This window comes from Danio aesculapii, chromosome 3 (genome assembly GCF_903798145.1).
Source record: "Danio aesculapii chromosome 3, fDanAes4.1, whole genome shotgun sequence".
NCBI lineage: Eukaryota > Metazoa > Chordata > Actinopteri > Cypriniformes > Danionidae > Danio > Danio aesculapii.
This window is the reverse complement of record NC_079437.1, coordinates 41,468,784-41,493,913: the sequence shown is the minus strand read 5'-3', so window position 1 is coordinate 41,493,913 and position 25,130 is coordinate 41,468,784. Positions and strand designations below refer to the sequence as shown.

Below are 25,130 nucleotides of genomic sequence, written 5' to 3'. Positions count from 1 at the left end.
TCTGAGCCTTCTCTCTTTCACTTGCATTCTTCCCATTTTGCACGCATGAGAACACATATATAGACAAGTGTTAACACTGACTTTTTAAACAGTTACGGATATTGGGTGGAATCAATGATGTAATGAAAGTTTCTTTACCTCATTAGTGGACAGTTAAAAATGAATTCTACTACAGGCCTGTGGCCAGCTTATTAGGGGTGGTTCTTTTTTCTCAAAAAGTGGATTTATTGTGGTTATTTGAGGTTTAAATACTGCATTTTAGTGACATTTTAAGTGCTGGATTAGCTTGTCGGATGGTTATCATTACCACAACTTTTGAAGCAACAAAAATACTTCTTACATTTTAGTATGAGAAGTGCTTCTCATACTACTTTTTGTCTACAAATGTGCATTTAAACTATATATTATTACAGTTTTATATATAATATAATGAGATTAGAATTTTAGAAATATAAAAAATACTTATTTTTATACAAACAAACAAATCAAATCAAAGTTTATTTCTAGAGCACACTTAATTACAAGCTTTGGTTGACCAAGGTGCTCTACAGTAGCAGTAGCAGATAAAACAGCAAATACACCACAATAAAAACAACAATATAAAACAATAGTAACAACTGAAAATTTCCAAGAAAGAATCAATTTAGTATAGCCTGGAACCGCCATTAGAGAATGTTAAATGCACTCAAAAAAGATGAGTCTTCAACATCGATTTAAATATAGATTGAGTGGCTGCTATTCTGATTTTTAATGGTAATTTTATTCATAGTTTCGGACCCACAACTTGAAAGGCTCTCTCGCCCCTGCATTTGAGACGAGATCGGGTGTTTGCAATAGATGGCAGTCTATAAATTACAATAATCACATGGAAATAAAAGCATGAATAGTCGTTTCAAAAAACAAAAAAATTCAACAAAAAAATTGGGAATCTGTTAAAACTTGTTTTAAGTTAAAAACTGTAACCTATAAGAAAATAAAAAACTGGGGTGCGTTTCCCAATCAATGATATAACTCGTGGTTGAACTATCATAGTACCATGCATCATTTAGGAGAAGAACTATGTAGTGATGAGAGTTTCCCAAAACCTGTAGTTTCTCTGTCGCAGATCCATCGTTTGAACCACTTTAGTTATAACATAAAACGTCCATAATGATGCTCTAAATTGGGTGGGGTAAGTACTTCTTTAGAAAAAAAAAAAACATAATTTTTTTGTGCAATTCATATTGTTTTAAAAGCACACTCATTTAAAAAAATCTAATATTAGTTTTGGTAAAAGCACACACTCGCATTCTATATTAATTGCAATATATATATATATATATATATATATATATATATATATATATATATATATATATATATATATATATATATATATATATATATATATATATATAAACGCCATATAAAAGACCAATGTATTCTTTACAAACTGAGAATATTCCATACAAAATCACTAAGCTAACACATATTCTAATCTCATATATAAATCATTTACATCATTAATGGTTGTAATTTAAATTGATCCTTCCCTTTATCCTGAAATTGAAAAAGAATTATAATAATATAGTAATAATAATAATTATTATTATTATTATAATTATTATTATTATGTAGGAGGTTTTTTTTAGGTCTACTTTTACAATTTGACACATTCAAACCACTGCAGAAATGTTCTAACAACAGGCCCTTGTCATAAACAGATACATTTCTTAATAAATAACCTGCTATAAAATAAAAGCATTAACGTATGCTATATATTTTTGTTTTCACAAGCAAGACGTAAAGTAAATTCCGCTTTTAAATAATAGGTCACCTAAAGCTTTCGACATGAGCTAGGGCTGTGTTCAAAATGGCATAAATGTTTTCAAAGTGCACTATGAAGGGAATGGAATTGTTAATATGAAGATTGCTAAAACTGAATTGTAAAAATAGTTTGAAAGCAAATTACACCTCAGAGAGATGACTTTAATGCATTTTTTTTTAAATCATTCCAAGTTTAAATGTTAGAATGTTCTAAATGAATAGGCCATAGGGGGGATAACTGTGAATAGTACACAGTCAGGAACTATGATTGTAACTACAGCTCTAGAGGTGTAGTTAAAAGCGTACACATTTGCAACGCAGTTTGCGAATGTTCATTTGAACGATGGATTTGGAAAATGCCAAATAAACAACCTATGTTTGAAACGACAGAACTTGCGACCTTAGTTGGCTAACGATGGTTTTCGGAAACGCAACACAGACCAGCTCATTTTCTCAGTCAGAATTTGTCTACTTAAATAATAAAAGTCTACTTTTATTGGTTATTCTTCTTAAAGCCTTCTCACTGAATGACCTCAGAAGACACATCATCTGGACATTAGCGATTCGATCCAATTCAAAGCAGTTTCATCTATATCTCGGGTGAGACGAAAGTTGTAATACAAAATGTGAACAGGATCTGGAAGTGGTCAACAATGGATAATGGATGAATGGCACACCGTTTACACCCGTTTACTGCTGTATTTACTGTTGTTTGCTTGAAATGGGATTGACAAAAATGCATCTTAATATTTTTGGTGCCTTGACAGCCTTCAGTTCTCAATTTTCATTACATGGAGAAGAGCAGCAAGAACATTCTGCTAAATGTCCAATTTTTTGTTTTATGGAAGAAATTCAGATATACAGGTTTGTTACATTAAATTAATCAATACATTTTAATAGAAATAACATTTATATTGAGTGATCTAAAGACAAAGAGTGAAAAAGTGTGAATAAAGCATCTAAAAATCCCACATTAAACATTGCCAACATGAATGTTTGACAGATAAAAGATATTAAATTGGCTAAATTATTTACAAATATATTTAAAATAATATTCACTTGAAAAGCTCATCTGCAAATATGTATTCTGAAGATATCTCAAGAATGTATCTTGAATTCAACGTCCTATGCAGTCAAATTCTTGTGAGTTCTCTGCAGAGTTCATGCGCGCGTGGGCCTGCTCATTGGATTAGTCAGACAAATAAAAGTGAAAGACACAATAAAGCTGTGTAAGTGACAGGATGAATGTACAGGGGCTTGTGTGAATTCCATAACGTTTACTGTTAAGCCCGGACGTGTTCAGACAAAGACGCAGAGGCTAGCTTTAGCAAGAGAATGAGAAGGAGAACTCGGTCTCCAACAGGCTACAACACGCAGGTTTCGACCACAAGGTTCCTCCCGGCACTGAGAATACCAAAACCTGTTATTACCCCCCCAAAAAAACACACACAAGGGTACACAGAAACACATGTTGGTCTCCTTATGGTCCAGTAATGTCCATTTATTTAAAGCATTCAACTTTTCCTCCACATCCTGGTCTTCTCATGCATGTTTCTTCATCACTAACTTTCTAATGAATTGGAAATACGACTCTCCAAGGAAACCAAGCACTAAACAAGCCCTCTACTTGACGTCGTGATCTCCAAGAACAAGCACAGTACATTCCTATTAAATCACTAAACTTTTGAAAAGTGACGTTGACATGTCGAAAAGCCGAAAGATGACCAAAGATCCAGTATATAGCTGCACAATTAGACATCGAAATACATGTAAAGTAATGAACAAACAGCAGAAATATACATATTCTTGCAAAATTGAAGCAATTTTTTAAATGTAAGGTATATTTACATGACAACAGAGTAATAAAATCAGAAAGGGGTGTCCCTTGGGTATTTAAAAAACTTTTGTGAGCAACAACGTTGATAAAACGATCCTTTATTGAAAAAAATGTGTTGATTTTAAACGAACAAATAAAATTTGGTAATGTTAAACTTAATTTGTTTGTTTAAATTCAGCCCAAATAAATTGTTTGCAACCACTTAACTTAAAAAAATGAGTAAATCCAAGGAATCCTCTTTAAATCATTTTTTTCAGTGTTGTTTATACAAATTTTACGAAAATAGCTATATTATGCATGCTAGGACGCCAGTAGGTGGCGATATCACATACAATATTATGATACACTTATTTCATGCGGCCGCCATTTAAAAAATTGTAAGCTAGGCTGCAGTGGGAAGAAACCCGGAAGTATAGGATCAGCATTGTAAACATTGCAACAACATGCTATGGACTAGGGCTGTGCGATTTGGCCTAAAACCAAAATCTCGATTGATTGAACATTTTAGCTTGATTATGATTAATGAACGATTGTTTTATTTATTTATAAAAAAATTTTTGCCCTCTCTGCGTTGTCTACACTCGTCAACGCTACCAAGCTGTCCAGATTGGGGTCACGTGACTCCATAAATAGTAGGGAAAGTAACAGAAAAAAATTACCTGGAAAAGTTTGATCGATTATAGATTCTGAATGTCGATTTTGATTACATTTCGATTAATCGCCCAGCCTTACTGTGAACTACAAACCTTCCAGCTGTTGCCGCGATTTCAAAGTGCACAGGTGTAAACATCACTTTAATATCATTCAGTTAAATTTCATTTAAAAGCATATTCGGCATCAAACTAAATCACAATCTCTTTAAGAGTAATACGCTTAAGTGTCTTTAGTTCATGGCACCAGGTAAACACTGTGAGGGTTTCAGCCTATGTAACCCAGTGAGCGATAAAACAATGCACACCCTCGTGTTGTCTGTAATAGTGTTGTCACAATACTGAAATTTTAAAAACTTCAATTTCCTGTTAGCATTTAAGCGCCGTTGAGCGTGTACTTAAACACCACTGATTTTGCCAAAGTATACACTAGTGCTCAACAGAAATGACTGTGATTGGCCGTGAAGGTCATCAGTTCACCGCTCTTCACATAGTGCAAACACAAATACAGGGACACTGGAGCGTTTTAAACCCACGAAGATCAGTCGATTGCTCGACTGTGTTTGCACTCTGTAAATATCGGTGAAGTGTAGTGAACTGATGACCTTCATGGCCAATCACAGTCATTTCTGATAGCACTGGTGAATACTTTGGCAAATCAGAGGTGTTTAGGAACGCACTCAACAGTGCTTAAATGTTGGTGGGAAATTTTCTTTTTTTTTATTTCAGTACAGAAATTCAGTATCGTGACAGGTATAATATAGTGAAAGTATCAGTTCATAAACTTGAATTTGATAAATGGCAACTAAAACGTGTGTTTGGGAAAGATAACATTAGCTAACTAGTGCCATTTCCCTTAACTTAGCTGAAAATGAGGTCTGATATCCCTTTTTATTTTCACTGTCCATTCAAAATGGACCTTCGGGTCACTTGAAAGGCGGTGAAAAGAAAAACTTGTGTCACTTTTTCTTCGCTGAAAAGATATACAGCCAGGTACACAACGTTCCTGTGTGACTCCAGGCGATACTTTTGAATTTCTTACTATTGCAGCCTTGATTTCGGCTGTGTGAAATCAGTCAATTGTTTACAAAAAAATCCACATTATAATTTGTTCTTAAAAGTTTGCATTTCAGACCCCTAAAAGGCAAGTGTTGTCAAAACACATCAAATGTTTTACGTTACAAATGTTTTCAGTTTCCGTTAAATTTCAGTTGAAAATGTCGTTGTGTAAACACCACACAAGACATATGTTTTTACAGAATGTCAATTTCCTGGTTGAAGTGTGTTTTCGTTTTGAATGCACCGTTAGGCATTTTTCTCGCATTACCTATAATCATCACAAATATATTTCTACACTAATGTGGAAATCACACCAACCACCCTTAATCAAAGTTTGGCTACATGTGTAGTGATTGTTTAAGAAATCATTTTATGGTATGAATTAGCCCTCACTTTTGCATTTATACTCCAGTAATGTCCTGCCCTAAATTGGAATCACTGGTCCAATTTAGAACAACTAAAATCACACTAACCAAGAACTACAGTAGGTAGCTAGCACATTATTGTTAATGTAACTGTTTATTTAATTATTTAGTTTACTTTGCCCCACATTGTATTATTATTATTATTATTATTTTATTTACTTATATTGTATTTTGCTTATTATACTATATATATATATATATATATATATATATATATATATATATATATATATATATATATACAGTTAAATATAAGAATTATTCAACCCCCTTTGATTTTTTTTTCTTTTTTTAAATATTTCCCAGATGATGTTTAACAGAGCAAGGAAATTATCACAGTATGTCTGATAATATTTTTTCTTCTGGAAAAAGTCTTATTGTTTTACTTCGGCTAGAATAAAAACAGTTTTTGATTTTTTAAGGAACATTTTAAGATCAAAAGTATTAGCCCCTTTAAGCTATATTTTTTGATAGTCTACCTAATTAACCTAGTTAAGCCTTTAAATGTCAATTTAAGCTGTAGTTCAAGAAGTGTCTTTAAAAATATCTAGTAAAATATTATTTACTGTCATCATGGCAAAGATAAAATAAATCAGTTATTAGAAATGAGTTATTAAAACTATTATGTTTAGAAATGTGTTGAACAAATCTTCTCTCCGTTAAACTGAAATTGGGTAAAAAAATAAACAGGGGGGCTAATAACTCTGACTTTAACTGTATTTATAATTTGAATTTTGAATTTAAATTTATTGAATGGGATAGCCCCTTGAGATGAAGCATCTAATTTTCGAGGGGGTCCCTAAGAAGTTCATAAATCAAACAGTACATCACGTCATAATAATAATAATAATAATAATAATAATATTATATATATATATATATATATATATATATATATATATATATATATATATATATATATATATATATATATATATATATATACATAATTATTTATTCATTATTAATTCGTTGGATTTGCTCTTCAGTGTTTGGACTCTCAGTAGTGAATATTAAACCACATTGAACTGAACTAAACTCAACTGAACTTAAACAATGAAAACTGAACTGACACTGTTTCAATTTACTATAATCTTCTATGTGAAGCTGCTTACAAATAAAGGTGAACTATTTATTTATTTATTTATTTTTTTGTTCACTCCGTCATCCCTTATATGTTTTACAAGAGGAATGAGTATGTATGAGTGGGTTGAGGTTGGGAGGGGAGTTAAATGTTCCTAAAAGTGTCTAAAAGAAAAAAGCAGAAATTGGACATTTGCACAACGAATGCTTTTCACTTGTATTCAATTAATAAAGTTTATAAAAAAAACAATATAAAGCTCAACATCATCAAAAAGTAGATTTGTTTCTTCATAAAAGTTTCTGCAAAAACAAACCTTAACTTATTTCTATTTTGCTGCAGATCAAAAGTTTAACGTTTTAAGGTTGATACCTTTCTGAAGCAGACAAACATTTTCTCAAAGCAAATTTTCCCCACATTTTTGTCTAACCAGTTGTCCTAAAACGAGAATCATACATACATACATAGTGCTGTGACTAGAAATACACCCTGCTGACTTCTGCTCAGCATCCAGCCCTCGTTCAATTCAACAGTTGGGTTGAGGTCATACTTTATGACCAGCTGATGATGGGTTAACACACACCCGACACATTTTTCTCTGGGGGTGACGCGTTTCAAGTGTTGATTCAGGGCAATTTGGTCATAAATCGGGGAAAACATTGGAAACCTAATGTAGACACTGACCTATGAATGTATACAGCTAAACGTCCTCAATATACCTCATTTGATGACTGTTTTATAATGTCTCCAGTCCTCTCATTTGGCAGGCTTTGGTTACACACACACATGCTCACAGACAGTCGCCAGAAACAATACGCTCCAAACAGCTGAGTGGGTGATCCTGCTGAAAAGTTGAGCGTAATTAATGTTGAGTGTTTAATCCCTGACACCCTGCCCTATGACTGCAGCACACACACATGACTGAGAAGAGCAGTGTGTGTGTTTGTTTGTGTATGTGTGTGTGTGTGTGTGTGTGTGTGTGTGTGTGTGTGTGTGTGTGTGTGTGTGTGTCTGTGTGTATGTGTCTGTGTGTGTGTGCGTGTGTGTATAAACCTGTCTGTCAGCTCTTTCAATTCCGCTGGAGCTCTGTTGAACAGGATTGTCCACTTGTACAGAAATGTTTGAATTCAGGAATAAAAAATAAATAAAACTGCAGGGGGAATATGAATGAGCGTACTTGTATCCAGCAGGGTGACTTTTATCTTGACATGATTTTAATATGAAACAGACATGTTATGGCTTTTACGCACATTAGTAGCCAGTGCTGGGGAAAGTTAATTTTGAAAGTAGTGCTTTACAATATTGAGTTACTCCCCAAAAAGTAACTAGCTGAGTTACTTAGTTACTTTTTATGGAAAATAGTGCATTATACTTTACTTTTCAGTTACTTTTTCATACACTGTAAAACTCAACAGTCAGCTTTATCAAATGAAATGAGTGTAGTTAACTCAAAATTTACTAAAATTTAATTCTACTCATTTGAAAAGAGTTTTGACCTCAGTGTTGAAGGTAATGAGTTAATTAAATACCTCGTTACTTCAGTTTAAACACAGTAAGTTCACAGGACTTTTTTTTTAACTCAAATGGTATTGGGTTTTCTGTGCTCAAATTGCTTCGTTTACTCAAATAGATTAAGTTCACAGTACTCATTAGGATAATTTTTTTTAACTTAAATGTTTTTTTGCAATCGTTTGAGTTGCCTTAACTTATTAGGTTTACAGTGCTTAGTTGGTTTGAGTTCTCTTCATTTATAGGGTTTTACTGTGCTCAAATTGCTTTGTTTACTCAAATGGATTAAGTTCACAGTACTTATTAGGATTAGTTTTTGAACTTAAATGGTTTGTTGCAATCGGTTTCCTTAAATGGTTTGAGTTACCTTAACTTATTGGGTTTTACAGTGTACCTGGCTGAGGCTTTTCTTCAATTTTTAAATAGAGAAGCTCTGCAATTAATGACACATATACAACCAACACCTTCATTTTACTTAAAACAATTTGAATAATTTTACCTCTGAGAACTTCTTGACGCTATATATGCCATATATATACCGAATAATGAAAGTTGAAAGCAATGTGTTTGTTACTTTTGTACTTATGTCTTATTAGTTCAGTAAAATCATTGTGAATTGATACCATTTTCTTCAATGCATTCAATGCAAATACTTAGAATAATCCCATCACAGAAATGTAAGGCTCTGCCACCTTGGTTTTTGTCTGATTCCACGGGGAACACATTCTCTTATTGAGTGTGTAATTCAACGTGATTACACAAATTTTAATTCCGCAAATGATATTTTAAAGCGAATTAACTAATCTAAAAAACTTGTAACTAAAAGTAACTCAGATATTTGTTGAGGCCTTACATTTCTGTGATGGGATTATTCTAAGTATTTTGCTAACTGACTACACATCCGCCATTTCAAGAACTACAAGATCCAGTCATGCACCACACACACTCACACCGGTTCCTAATCCTGACTGATTGCATACACAGCACCGGAGGATTGTCAAAGACTGATTACATGGACTATTTAAGCAGCACAGACACACACACTAGTTGCTGAGTCTTGTTATCTGTGTCTGTGACATTACTGTGTTTTCCTGGCCTTGACTTGCCGGTTTTGACTCTCTTTTTGTTTGTTTTATTGTTTATTCCTGTCTGCCTTCTGACCACTCACCTGTTATTTTGACTACGAATCTGGATTTGCATCTGTTTGCCCGTGTTGACCGTTGCGTGCCTGAGCATTCTGCTAAATAAACCTGCATTTGGATCCGCATCCCTGTTGTCAGCGTCACTTAATGTGACTATTATTGCTTTTTTTTTTTTTTTTTAAGTAATGCATTACTTTACTCGTTACTTTGAAAAGTATTATTATTATGTAACTCGCATTACTTGTAATGCATTATGGCCAACACTGTTAGTAACCATATGATCCCCAAACAGTTTATTCTTGTTTAATCAGTGTACATCTTGAATTCCTGTGATGCACTTTTATTTTGAACTAGCCTTCCTTTTCTTGTATTTTATAAAAATTTTAGTAATAATGTTGTTTTTGTCATTTATGCTTTATTAAAAAAAAGTTTATAAAATAGTTATATGCCTTTATAATTCAGTTTTGTTACATAAAACAATGAGGTACTTGAAATATTCTGTGATCTGGTGATAATATTGTCAAAACAATCACATGGATCCACAAATACAATGACAAAATAAAAGCCAATATTAAGTATTCCACCTCGCAAAGCAAAACTATGCCTGCAAAAATGTGTTCCTGTAGTCTGCCACGGTTGTTTCTATCACGCGTGGGGATCAAAGCAAGGAACAACAGAGATGAAGATCCAAGTGTAGGTAAAATAAGATTATATTTAAGCAAAACAGGGACAAACAGAAGTGGCTGGTACAAAAAGGGCAATCCAAAAAAGTAGTCAAAAACTGGCATAAAGTCAAAAACAGGTTGCAAACAGTATCAAACAATAAACGAGGCTAAGGTCAAAAAACAGGCAAAAAAAAGAAATACAAACGTACATCAACATCAAAAACTCTATCATAAACTGGTGTATATGTGGTGTAGTCTAAATGATCAGTGATCACAAGTCTCAGCTGTGTGTGTCTCATCTGCCGTGATCAGCAACTGGTGTGTGTGACATGGCCTGATAGGATTTGTAGTTCCTAAACATGACATTTGTAGTTTACCAGCAATCTGTCAGGAGTGGATCGCTGGTGATCGTGACAGTTTCGCTTATCAAGTATATGTGGATATCAATAAACTAATCATGTAATATATATGCACATCATCACATTTTTGTGTTTTACACAGAGCTGAAAACGATATCAGATAACAGATTTTCAAAAAGTTGCACTATGATCAAAAGATAGTGTTTTTAGGCTCCCAACTGCCCAAATGGATAAAGTTTTCCCTTTTTAGCTGAAAGAATTAACATTGTTTTAGCCATTCAACTTAAACACTTTGTTCCCAATTAGGCATAGGCCGGTATATGATTTTGACGGTATGATAGCTCTGGATAAAAATGTCACGGTATTGGGATTACTGCTCTAAAATATATTCTTTTTAAATATCTGCGTAAAAAACAACACATATTTCCCCACTTTGAACGCAATATATTTTATTTTGAGAAACATTTAAAATATTTTGGACCAGTAAACATGTTAGGCTAAATAATTCATTGACTTCTGCTGTCTTCATTAGTTTCAAAAACACAGATTTCTTAACATTTAAAACGGCATCTTTGGATATCTTTTCAGCTGGAGATACTGTTGTCCTAAAAAACTAAAACAAAAAAAAAATAAAATAAATAAATAATAAACAACCTACATATATCTTAGGAACGGTGTAACAGAACATTTTTTTTTCCAAATCGCGGTATACCTTAAAAACAGTTATCGTCCCATGCCTAGTCCTTAAAATAAAATCTCTAAATAGATTTTTTTTACATTTCACAATAATTTTATTACAATCAGACAGTTTTTTATGTATTTATTTAAGTGGTATAATAAGTGGTTTAAGATTTGGTGAACTGGTAATAGTTAAACAAACATGCTTTCACCTTTTGTGCCCCCGTGCTAGTCATCTAAACCCATGTTGATCCAGGTGGATATTCCTAGAGCGAATGGCAAGTCACTTTGGGCTGTATGTGCTGACTGACAACTTACTTATCAGTGGCCATAATGACAAAGATATTTTAACTATTGCTATTTAAACATTTTAGTTTACTTTAGTCACACTCAATCAATAGAGAGCTCTACAGCATAAAGAACTCTAACTGTTTAAAATCGTATGGTGTTTCCTCTAGAAATTCGCTCTTTTAGAAGTAACATGTAGTGCTGATTGGTTTAGCATTCGCACTGTTATCTTTTAAAAAATGAACATAAAGATAATAGGCTAAACTGTAATGACGTAGCTCAAATGACAACAAAAACAAGGTATGTCTAAGCATACTGTCAAATGCCAGGACACACCACAAACCAAGCATCCACCGTCAGTGAAATATAGCAGTCAATCAGAGTGCGAGAACAGCCAATGAGAGCACGAGAACAAAACACGAAGTGACAAAACCAAGCAAACAACACAAGTCAATTATGTCACATTTTTTAAATATAATTTCTTAATTATATTGATTGTCAGACTATCATATTTTCACGAGTGAATCTCTCTGTGGTGAGAAGTAATGTAAAATTGATATGTAAATGCGTCTTTGTTTATGGTTGTATGTGTGCAGCACTAGTTCCGTTTCCCTTACTGGAATAACAATAGATACTGCCATTCGCTGGTATAAAAAGGTATATCCTCTCACCCAGAACACATTCTCGGGGTTAGCTGTCGTCCGGTTGGTGTGTTCATGCGTAGCTGACACAAGGTGATAAACAGACATTTTAGTGACCGCTAGAGTTCATTTGGAAGTGGACTGAGAAACATCTTTTCAGAAGTTTTGGTCCACTTGTTTGGTGCAGATAGCAGCTTTTCCATTTCAACTGAGCCACGCTAATAGAACAAATTATACCAGCGTTAATTTTAATCAAAACAAGCCTGCCATGTTGCAAACACAACCTATGAATTGTCATTATTTTCTAGATGAATCAATAAAAATAACTGCCAACATGCAATCAAAATTTAGCCGTCACTTATTTCAAATGCAAATAGCTAATCATTATGATATCTGACATCATATTAAGGGATTAAATTTGATGACAGTGACTGTGTGGACATCAGAAAAATAATTATTTGCCTTAATCTGAATAAGACAATAATATGATTAAGGTGTTTACATGAGTTGCCTTTTGAATGTTTCATGTTCTCGTTTTACATGTTATATTATATCATTCGAATAACGTCATTACGTTACTATTCAATGCTAGTTTCCTCTGGCGTTTCACGCAACAACAGCTCGTGTTCGTCATGGCAGCATACGTGATTTTAGGCATTTCATTTATTAATTTTGTTAATATTAATTTTAAGTTCAACTGCTGCTGATTTTTTTACATTGTGCGTGCGACAGATGACTGCGAATGAAACTTTTCATGACAAACTCGGAGTTACTATATGCCATTCTCATTTGTTTGTCGCCAAATGCCTGATGACTCCCGTGTGTGCATCCTGTTACAAAATGTAGCAAAAAATACTACAAAATGGTAATAGTTCGATTAAGGTGTTTACATGTCTGTATTGCACTTCAATAATGCAACTTAATAGGAAAACTCCACATGTCTTAATTAGATTTCTGTTTTGTTCCATTATGACTTTAGTCGAATTAAAGTAATCATAAAACGCTGTTTACATGGTCGACTCTTAATCGGAGTATTGGCCTAATTGTATTAAAATAGGAGTATTGGTGTCCATACAAACGTACTCAATGAGACACAGTGGGTACGTTTACATGGACACCAATAATTCGATTTTAATGCGATTAAGACAATACTGTGATTAAGAGACGACCATGTAAAGAGCGATTTCAGATTAATTTAATCAGATTAAGGTCATAATCAAACTAAAGAGAAATCGAATTAAGACATGTCGAGTATGCAGATTTTAGTCTCATTATTGAAGTGCAGTATAGACATGTAAACACCTTAATCGAACTATTACCGTCATGCAGGACTTTTTATATTGCGACAGGATAGTCCACACACACACACGGCTGTTTGACACTCTCTGCATCTACCGAGTCAGTGCAGACCACAGACACCTGCCTCGTGAAATGCGGAGGGTTTTTTTTCTTCCATTCAGCATGCGGTATGAACTTCCATTAAAACAACACTCCTTCAGCAGTTCATACTTGCATCCAATATCTCGTTTGTCACAGGGGGCATGCATGAAATGTTTCCAAGTGAAAGTGAAAGTGCCAACTGCAGTTTAAGTCGACAAATTAAAAATGAAACACCCAAAATTACATGAAACTCCGGAGGAAATGCGAATAGCGTGGTGACACAATGACATTTATCGAATTATGTGCTATAACATATAAAACGGGATCATGAAAGGAACATTCAAAAAGCAACTCATCTAAACACCTTAATTGTATTATTGTCTTAATTAGATTAAGGCAAATAATTCGATTACTGTTGTCCATGTAAACGTAGTCAATGTGGCACTACAGCAAGTGCTGTACATTTACACACCAATTATAACACAGGAATAATTAGAAAGTAAAATTCCATCTATAAACTTTCCTTTCTGCCACTTTTTTGTTTGCCCTGGGTCACTGTGTGACTAATACAAAGTAATGTGTATCCTTTAGAGTCCACCCTGACAAACATTCAGCAACCCTGCTCCTCCATTGCTTGTGTATTTTAACAAAGTCCTGCGAAAGCACACCACCTGGCTACCTTCTGTTTCAGCCTAATAACCCAAAAGAAACACACAGCTGAACAAAACTGAACAAGTACACAGAAGAATTAAGCAAATCTCAATCAACTCATTAGCTTCATTTAAACACAGACAGCTCTAACTGAAACAACATGACTCCTCGACAGCATCAGCAAATTTGCCAGTGTAGAAATCCTGTGTTTTCCTTCATGTGACGCAAATGAAAGGAAGACTTCACCTCTGTCAGGAATTATGAGGCTTGCTCAACTAGGGGATGCACAGTTTGCTTTTTTAGGAGGACATGGAGCGGTAAATCCGACTGTAGGGGCCGTCCTGCCACACATATTTGAAAGCGGTTGACTTTGGTTTGGGTTAGCGTCTCATATGAGCGTGTGTCTGGCCGGCAGCTGTCTGTACAGTATCTATAATACTGAAGAATATTCCATCCCATCACTCCACACTACTCCATTCAGGAATATCTCTAGCAAATATCATAAAACGTGTCATCACTAGACACAAACAAGTCTCCTATACACAATATACCAAGACATTCCCACTCTATATCCTATAATCTTTGTGCTAGAAGCAAAACCAAACCAACCACACACACACATACACAGTCACCCAGAGGGTCTTTATAACCCCTTATCTGGTGCCTTTACTTTCTAATTATTGCATCCGACCTCCCAATCTCTGCGGTTTAAAGTCTCAGAAAAGATGTTGAGGATGAAAGACACAGTCAGAAATAACATTTTAAAGGCCAATATCTGTAATCTTATGAGGAGTTTTGTCCAAACCTTTTTAAACACACTAAAACTAATATAAATGGTTCAATCTGATGAGCACAGAATTGAATATTATCAAATCTACCAACATTATCATGACCAGATACCAAAGCAAACAAGCTAAATATTATTTTAGCGACATATCAGGTTAAATTTCTGTTCCCCATGAAGGTATTTATTGTATCAATATGTTTAACTATTGACTAGATGATGTGTCATGTTTAAATCAGCTTACCCTGGAGGTCTGTGCGGGTCTCGACAGCGCTTTCCCAGCACTGATGCCATTTTTGTTCATAGAAGAGTCATTTTGGAGGTTGGAAATGTTAATTTGCTGTGTATCTCCGTGTAAAACCGCCACCCAGATACAGCGAGGCTCTGGAGAGCTGCAGTCCACCCCGACTGCATCCTGAAAGCACCACTCCTTACCCCCTACATGCGGGCACACAACGGGCATCGCCAGTGGCACTTGACCCGCTGACCACATCACACGTAAACGCACTTGGGAGTGTGCAAGGGCTCACAAAAGCACACGTCGCATTCACAAGCGAACCATTATGACCTTTCAATGTGAAAAAAAAATAATAATAAAAATTTAAAGGCTACAAGTCAGGTTAAAGATGTGTCCGTTCTCTCCCAAAGAGAGGAGAAAGTCCAGATGTGGCTTTCGTTGAACATGCCCGAATCTCGTCATATTTTCATGCTGGCAAATTTTTTTAAAGGATTCCCGGAGTCAAATTGCTAGATCCATATCACATCGGCAAGCTCTGCACCTCCCATGCTCACACACAAGCACACAGACGAGTGCTACGACCACAGAGGCATATCCAGAGATGAGAGCGATCCAGGATGGAGCCACATACCCCCGTCTGGCAGACCCTGAAATGTGTGTGTGTGTGTGTGTGTATGTGTATGTGTGGGGAGCACGTGGCAGTGCTGGCAAGAAGTAGATCCAGGGAAGCCGGCGGCTGCTGAATGGAAAAAAAACTAGATCCAAGTTTTTTACACATCCGTATTTCCTTCTTCCTTTGCTTCAGTCTTTTTTCCTTCAATTCCTTTACTTACTAAACCATTTAGCTCCCCTGAGTCTTTCTCTTTCTTTCTCTCTCCCTCTCTCTCTCCACTCTGTCATCTCCTGACAAACTCTGAACTCCAGCTCTCTGTCACTCTGAGTGGGCCGTCCCTCCTGCTTTTCTTTTGCTTGCTGTCTCCTTCTCTCCCTCTCTCTCTTTTCATTCATTCAGTTATCTTTCTCTTTATCACTCCTTCCAGTCTGTATCTGTATGCAGCTCACCAGTTAGTAATCTTTTAAAATTTCCAACAAAATCTAAACAACACTTTTGTAGCTTTAAGTCTATGTTTGTTAGCTTTGAGATCGTGTTTAGTCAAATTTACCGCTAAAAAGCACTTTTAGCTCATTTGAGCCCATTTTAAATGTTGTTTTTCTCTTTCCAAAAACATGCTATAAATCCTGATGACTCACCCCGCACTCTACTGATTTCTGTCCAATCAGGTGCTCTCTAAATCATGAATGCCTCGCCCTCTAAATTAATTACCCAGCAAGCATTTTTGTTTTTAAAAAAGGTCTAATAGATGTTTAATAGACGTCTAAACAAAGTCGTCTTGGCTTAAACAAGGCTAAATTTGGGCTGTCAGTGAAAATCTAAGAGATGTCTAAGAATAGGTCAAAATTAGACTAGTCATCAAATAAACAGAAATGAATGGCTACACATATAAAGTCTGTCTAATCTGTCTATTTGACGACTAGTCTACTTTTGGGCTATTCTTAGATGTCCAATTTAGCCTTGTTTTAGCCAAGATGTATGCGTTTAGATGTCTATTAAACACAGAATTGTTTGCTGAGTACTGCTGAAATCTCTAAGCTTCTCAAAACTGAATTTCTGACTTCATAACCAATTAAACTTGTCGAATGAAGTTTATTTTTTTTGTTTGTTCAAAATAAAAGTGGCATAGTTTTAAAAACTATGCCAAGCAAAAAAAAAACAACTGAAATTGTTAACAAATGGCTAAAAAGCTTAGAAAGCTAAAACATCCTTTCACAAAGTAATTAAACTTACTCAAATCTAAAACTATTATGCGATTTCATAAGCTTTTCTTTTCTCTCCTTGCCATGTCTATCCCTCTGGCTCCTCTGTGTTTATCGCCATCATCTCTATAGTCTCTCCCATCAGCCCTCATCACTGTCTCCCACAAAAAAAAGGCTTTTGCCCCTCAGAGCTCTTAGATTTCTGTATTATCTAATCTTTCCATTTCAGTTTCATGTTTTTCACTCAATCCTTTGCTCCATCAAAGAAAAAAGACACAAATCCATCAGGCAGAACTAAAAAAATTCCAAGTAGCCCAACAACAACAACAACATGTCGCAGCTCTGCTGAACCTGAAGCCCCGAGCGTCTCTGAAAGACCATTCAACTGAGTGAGTGTCTGTGCGAAACTGGAATCAGAGCAATGCAAAAAAAACCCCGCTCTCTAAAAGTCCCCTCAGAGAAAGAGCTAAAATAATGGCTCCGCTATAGCAAACACAATAGAAGTTTAAAAAAAGACCAAAAAACTGTATAAACTTGTTCAAGCACACAGACAGACACAAAAATGGAAGAATGACCACTATGAGAAAGAAACACCAAAAGTCTGAGAGAAAACCCCAGAATGGCAGACAAAAACACTGGGTGCCAGAAAGCTCACTGCAGCTGCTCTCTGAGGCCAGACCAAAACAGCTGCTATAAAACAACACAAGACATCCACAGTAACATATATCAGCTCACATACTAACACTAACACACACACAGACATTGGTATTTGGGTTTATGAAGACTCTCCATAGGATTAATGTATTCTGTACAGTAAAAACACACTTATTTTATCATCTTCCCTCACCCTTACCCCTGAACTCTCACCCCAAGAAACCTATAGGAACTTTTTAAATGCCAAAAGACCACGTTAAGTACTATATTTAAGTGTGGCTCAGTGGTTAGCACTGTCGCCTCACAGCAAGAAGGTTGCTGGTTCGAGTCCCGGCGAGGTCAGTTGGAATTTCTGTGTTTCTGAATTTGCATGTTCTCCCCACAGTCCACAGACATGTGGTATAGGTGAACTGAACAAACTAAATTGGTTGTAGTGTATGTGTGTGAAGGAGTGTGTATGGATGTTTCCCAGTACTGGGATGCAGTTGGAAGGGCATCCTTGTGTAAAATATATGCTGGATAAGTTGACGGTTCATTCCGCTGTGGCAACCCCTGATGAATAAAGAGACTAAGCCGAAAGACAATGAATGAATGAATGAATTATAAAGACACAAGACATGTCCTCATAAACCACCTCACCATTGTAATTCCTAGGTCATACTAGGGTTGTCAAAATCAGTACTTATCGTACCATCTTGATATGTTGAATTCCGAAGTCAATAAGTTGACAACCCTAGGTCATACCCATGTCATTATACAAATTTGTGTCCTCGTAAAACACCAAAACCAGTACACACACACACAAACTAAAACACACACACACATACGCAGAAAATCTCACCCAACAGGCAGGTCTGTAGTGTGTGTGTGAAAGAGAGAGGCAGGCAGATGGCCCTCAGTGAGACATTTCCCTCTCATTCAACTCTAAACACACACACAAATACACACCTGAGATCCGTTACAAATGAGGATGGACTGGTTTCACCTGCCACACTGTTAGACGTGTACCGGCACGATATGTACACAAAACACAAAACACAACACATGCAGTTTATCACCCCCGGGTGAAGGCGTCATGAATGGGTTGAAGCTTAAGTCCGATCACCGTGAATCACGAATATGCCTCATATTTTAGATTTAGCTCCACAAAAGAAAGATACGATTGTGTTATCATAAAGGAGTATGCTGCTTTAACAGTGCAAATACACATACACACACGTGCATGAGGTGTGTTGGATAAAGGGCATGAGCTTTAGCAAATAAATGCGAATATCAAGACTTCCTGCAGAATAATCTGAAGCTCATCCACATCTTCCTAGGGTTGGGCAATAAGGCGAAAATACCATCTCGAATAATTCTTTTCCGTATTGAACGATAACGATATATATTTCGATATCAGTTGTTAATGCTTCCAGATTAAGCCACAAAAATCCATTAAATAAGTCGATTAAATTGCATAACCTATTTTCATCATTTTTGGCGGTCGAAAATTCGGTACATCTCTAATATCAACACACTTCTAGATTCCCATGGCTGCACATTTCTGTAGTGTGATTGGTTCTTAGATCAATACAGAGTAAAAAAGTCCAGAGCTTATCATTGTTATTAACATAAATTTAGATAAAAATATCGTTTATTGTTCCAGCCCTTTCTTTTCTTTACTTTGTATGAACTAAATTGAACAAAAAACAAGCATGTTATTACTTTAGAGGTGCCATATACTGTAGGTTCAATATGTTAAATTGATCTCTAATATCTAGTACTGTAGGTGTGTGGCCTAGGTAAATTCACAATAATCTCCAGAAATTGTTTTATATGCTCATTTATTACACCATAAAATACCCTTAGAATCAGAAGGTCCATATTGACCATATTTGGGTCAGTCTTGATTATTAATGAGCTCCACTCTGACTTGCAGCTCTCACAGACACACACACACACAGAGCATTATGTACAGTTGAAGTCAGAATTATTAGTCCCCTGTTTATTTTTTTCCCCAATTTCTGTTTAACAGAGAGAAGATTTGTTCAACACATTTCTAAACAACAGTTTTAATAACTCGTTTCTAATAACTGATTTATTTCATCTTTGCCATGATGACAGTAAATAATATTTGACTAGATATTTTTAAGACACTTCTATACAGCTTAAAGTGACATTTAAAGGCTTAAATAGGTTAATTAGGTTAACTAGGCAGGATAGGGTAATTAGGCAAGTTATTGTATAATGATGGTTTGTTCTGTAGACTATCGAAAAAAAGGGGCTAATAATTTTGAACTTTAAATGGTTTTTAAAATATTAAAAACTGCTTTTATTCTAGCTGAAATAAAACAAATAAGACTTTCTCCAGAAGAAACAATATTATCAGACATACTGTGAAAATTTCTTTGCTCTGTTAAACATCATTTGGGAAATATTTAAAAAAAGAAGAAAAAGTTCAAAGGGGGGCTAATAATTCTGACTTCAACTGTACATTGAACAAAGACAATATAATTATACCTCATCATAAAATAATTTTAACAAACAAAGTATGCCTAATTAAATCTTTTTAACTTAATGGGTGGGGGTTATTTTACCTACAGTACATGGAGAAAGAGAGCTCTAAAATATATTTAAAAAAAAAAACAATCACGTACCTACCTACCTATACCTATTTTGCTCATGAAATCTGTTGGCTTAATGATTTGGGATTTGAGGACAACTGTATGAATAGTTTGAATTACAATTACAAGTATAAATTTAAGCATGATGCCAAACTTCAGATGCAGTCAGTGATCATGATCGTCTGATTTATACTTACAAAATAATTTATTAGGTGAGTGAAAGCATCTGAAATCTTTTCTTCACACATTTGTAATGTAATGTGTATTTATATAGCACATTTATCTTATATGGCCATACACCCAGCGTCCTTCAAAATCACGAGGGGTCTCTCCACACCACCACCAGCGTGCAGCATCCACTTGAATGATGCGACAGCAGTCACAGGACAACAGCGCCAGTGCGCTCACCACACATCAGCTATTACAAAGGTGGAGAGACAGTGAGGCCATGATGGGTAAGGGACGATGTAAGGAATTTGAATTAACATCTCATCCGAAAGACGCCGCTCACTGAGCAGTATACTGTAGAGTCCCCTTCACTTTACTGGGGCATTAGGACCGAAGGTTGAGCGCCCCCTGCTGGTCTCACTAACATCAGTGAGTAACCGGTCTTGGCCTGCAGGGTGATATGGCTGTGACTATTGGCTGTGGCTGATTTGTCTGATAAATAAAGCTTAAAGAGAATTAACTAAATGCACATTCTTGAGTTTATTGCAATTGACAAAAACTAGGGTTGTAAAAGAAGGTTTGAGCATTTCTTTGTTTACCTTATGAATCTGCCTAAAGTGTATTTGTCTTTTCTATTCTAAAACATGTTTAATGACTCTATTTCTGATATCTGTATTATTTAATATAAACTAAACCATACTAATTAATTAGGTTAATACTGTCTAGTATATTACCTGTATTATAATAAAATAAGCACAGAAACAAATAATGAAAACATAATTCAGTTAATGTGATTGAATTAAACGAAACGCCTCAGCTTATTGTCTTCTGTTTTGAAGCTAAGGATCACATGGATGACCCCTTGGTGAGAAATACTTAACAGTTAACATTCCTAAGCCAAAATAAAAATAGAAACTAGACTGTTGCTGACAATAGAAGCAGGAGCCTCCGTTTAACCTCATTTAATGACACCAGTAATCTAATAATTACTCATGACAACAGAAAATTGATACTTTTTAACTTAATTAGTAATTCATTTAAACAAAATAAATAAAACTGTATAGCTGCTCTCACAAAAATGAACACTTAAAGAGATAATCACTATAATCCATTTGTCATATAAATGCTCTTTCATCTGTATTTTGAAACAAAATTGAAAACAAATATTTGTTCAGTAACAGATGAAATGTCCAGAGATACTCTTCTCTTCTGAGAAAATTAATTTTTATTTTTATTCTTTATCAAAAAGAAACTTAAACAGCCAATATGCTTACATAGATTAGAGCTGTAAACGTTTGATGTGCACATGTTCTGATATGAGCTAATCTTCATCCTCAGACACAAACATGACTCATTATTCATTCCTCAACACATGCTGATGGAACAGATACTCTAAACCAGAGCAGCTCAATGCACGGATCGCACGTAAGAGAACACACACACACAAAAAAAAAACCACACTTTTGTTTTATTAAAAGCTTTCATTCATGTCCGTTTTAACTCTTGTGCATCTTTATGGGCAGTGTTGTTGTTTTTTTATTTTATTTTTTATTTTGCCTGTATTAATTAAGTGCAAGGAACATAAATGCAAATATGGGATATATCCTTTAAATATTAAATTATTTTATGTTACATTTCGGTAACACTTCAGTTTAGGTCACAATTCATGGTATTACCAAACCATTAACTAACATTACTAGCTTAATAAACGACTAATTAGCTGTTTATTAATAGTTAGGAAGGCAGAAGTTGGGTTTATGTTTTGGGTAAGATTAGGGATGCAGAATAATGAACTGTTAATATGTTAACAATAGGCAGGTAATAAGCCAGTAGTTGAATTGTGACCTAATCTAAAGTGTTATCTACATTTCCTCCATGTTCTTCCTGCAATATTTCATTCCAGTAAGAAAAAAACGATGCCTTCCAAATTTTTGGCAAGCCTCAAAATATTAACGAGAAAAATAAAAAAATAAAATGTGTTTACGTATATGCACATACATACATACATACATGCAGTATTTGTATATTTATATACAGTGCTCAGCATATATAGGTACACCCCTAACAAATCTCTCTTTAAATTCATTCTTTTAATAGGAAGCTATACAATATTATATTTGTGCATATACATTAGATTAGTCAGTATACTGAAGCCAAATCTGGAGCTTATCTAACAAAATAACTTACAATAACGGTCTAAAAACTAGTACACCCAAATTATATGTTATAGAAAAATATTAAATACAAATTTTTAAAAAAAGGAAAAATCAAAAGAAGCAAAAACATTTTTTTAAATGTAGTTGAAATTTTGTAGGTTGTAATCTTTTTTTCAATATTTTGCTTGAATTTAATTGTATTAACTTTCAATTTCTAAATATGTTTGGTGACTAAAATACTAGTTTAATGAATATATATGTTTAATAAATCTGTTTTGTTTAAATGCACCAAAATACATTGCCTATATTCACTGAGAAATTGATAAAAACATTCATTTTCAAAATGAGGTGTACTCAATTATGCTGAGCACTGTATATAGTTTTTTTTATCTATGTATGTTTATATATAAAATGTAAAATGTATATAATGATTAACTTGTTTGTGTGTGAGTTGTATAAATATTCTGCTAAAACTTTAGTATGGAAATATAATACAAGTTTTAGTTTTTATCATTTAATTTTACATTAGGCATTATAAAATCTACAAGGCTAAAATCTTTATAATAAGTTTGACTGGATATCAAAAGGACTGATGCTTGTATGAAACAATGAATGAATGAATGAATGAATGAATGAATGAATGAATGAATGAATGAATGAAGTATGTGGTGTTGCACCAAATGTTGGGCCCTGATCACATAATAACTATTCACTATTATAAAAGTTTTATTATTTGTACACAGCACCTTATAACTGGTGTGTTTATAACAAATCTGTACGTACATACAATACATCATCCAGAGCTCTTTTGTCTAATTGTATCTCTGTCTAATGTTTGTTGTCTTTTCTCATATTTATTTTCATGTTGTCACTTGTCACTATGTACACTGTAGCCAAAACAAATTCCTAGTGTGTGTGAAGCACACTTGGCTATTAAACCGATTCAGATTTTTCACAATCTATTTTAGAGTATCAAAAAGAAACAATTTAGCAACATATAATATAATAATATCACCATTAATATATTTGGCTCTATATATGCCCCCCTTTCCAACACCTCTTAAAATTCACTTTAAAAATGTCCTCTATATATGCAACGTTTTCAAATGTACGCAACAGGGTTAAAAAAGGATGTAGCCTGTCCCCTGCTGGTCACATGAGCACACGCGGCCCACATTCATCTACACACGACGACCCTAAAGCTTGAATGAATCAAAGCTGCATTAACAAATCCCCAAAACCCCCAAATCAACTCAAACACCATGAAATAAACACGGCTACGTCTGATATCGAGTATCTGCTGATTAAACAAAACCCCCGAGAGTGCAGAGCGACAAAGAGAAGCGAGATAATAGGAGACCTGACAACACCATCGGCCCCCTGGAGCATTAGATAACACAACACACAGTCTAGACCGACTTTAATCTGCATTTCCTGAAAGTGTATGAGGAGAAAGAAAAAATATTACTCTACTTTAAGCTGGTTAATTTTAGCTGTAATCCTAAACAAAACAGTTGACCAATACGCTGTGGACATGAAGCAAAACCAGTGGGTTGCAGTGAATTTAGTCCACCAGCAGATGGAAGCACTTCAGCGTAAGCCAGAAAAGGAAAACATACAGAGGCTGAAACCTATACAGAGGCACATCCACATCGTCTGTTAGCTTATTTCCTCACCTATTTACTTCAATGGGGGGGTCGGGGGATGGGGGGGGGGGGTGACTTCTGAAGGAAATTTATTTGTATTCTATTTTAACAATACAACAATACTCGGTTGACATTTTTAAAATGGACAGTTCACTCCAAAATGGCGATTTTCTCATCATTTGCTCATCCCTCGCTTGTTCCAAACCTATTCGAGATTCTTTCCTCTGTTAAAAAAAAAAAAACTAGTTGTAGACACCCATTGACTTCTAGTACTTATGTTTCTACTATGGAAGTCAACGGTATTCTAGCATTCTTGAAAATATCTTGTTTTGTGTTCAACAGAAGAAATGTGTAAAGGTTTAAAATCACATAAACTTTCATTTTTAGGTGAACTATCCATTTAAAGCGGTTTAGAAAGAGAGTGAGAGAGAGAGAGAGAGAGAGAGAGAGAGCGAGAGAGAGAGAGAGAGAACTTCTGAGGAACTGACTTGCACACAAGAAACATCAAGCGAGACACATATTGCACACATATGAACATGGTGAGCTATCATGGTAAATCTTTCCAAATGTTACCTTATTAATAATGCATATCAAGTCATTTACTAAATTATTTCAACCCTTAGATACAGACATGAGCATATAATCGTCTGTCGATTTGTTTGTCTATATTAAAGTGGCACATATCCAGTAAATCAAAATACAACACACATATTCAATGTGTATTATACTTACACAGTAGGTGTGTGTAATATTAATCATCTGCAATAATATCGGGTATGTCACTCACTTTGAAGAAAAACAAACACAAGCGTGATACTGATTTTATACAACAGTTTAACAAATGTTCAGTTAATGTTAAGTGAGCTTTATAAAGTACTGCCTTTTTGTTGTTGTA

The 25,130-nt window shown here is 34.8% G+C and overlaps 1 protein-coding gene across 6 annotated transcripts in view; it reads right to left on the bottom strand.

Moving 5' to 3' along the window:
• arhgap23a (Rho GTPase activating protein 23a) overlaps positions 1–25,130 on the bottom strand; it is a 155,300-nt gene that overhangs the window by 63,807 nt on the left and 66,363 nt on the right. For 2 of the 6 annotated variants that reach the window (XM_056454011.1, XM_056454012.1), the window contains exon 1: positions 15,200–16,085. The exons of 2 other annotated variants lie outside the window; for them this stretch is intronic. In XM_056454011.1, the coding sequence (XP_056309986.1) occupies positions 15,200–15,448 (249 nt within the window). In that variant the 5' untranslated portion in view covers positions 15,449–16,085. Of the gene's footprint in view, positions 1–15,199; positions 16,086–25,130 lie in introns of those variants that run through there. 2 more of the 6 variants (XM_056454013.1, XM_056454014.1) reach the window with 1 other exon arrangement.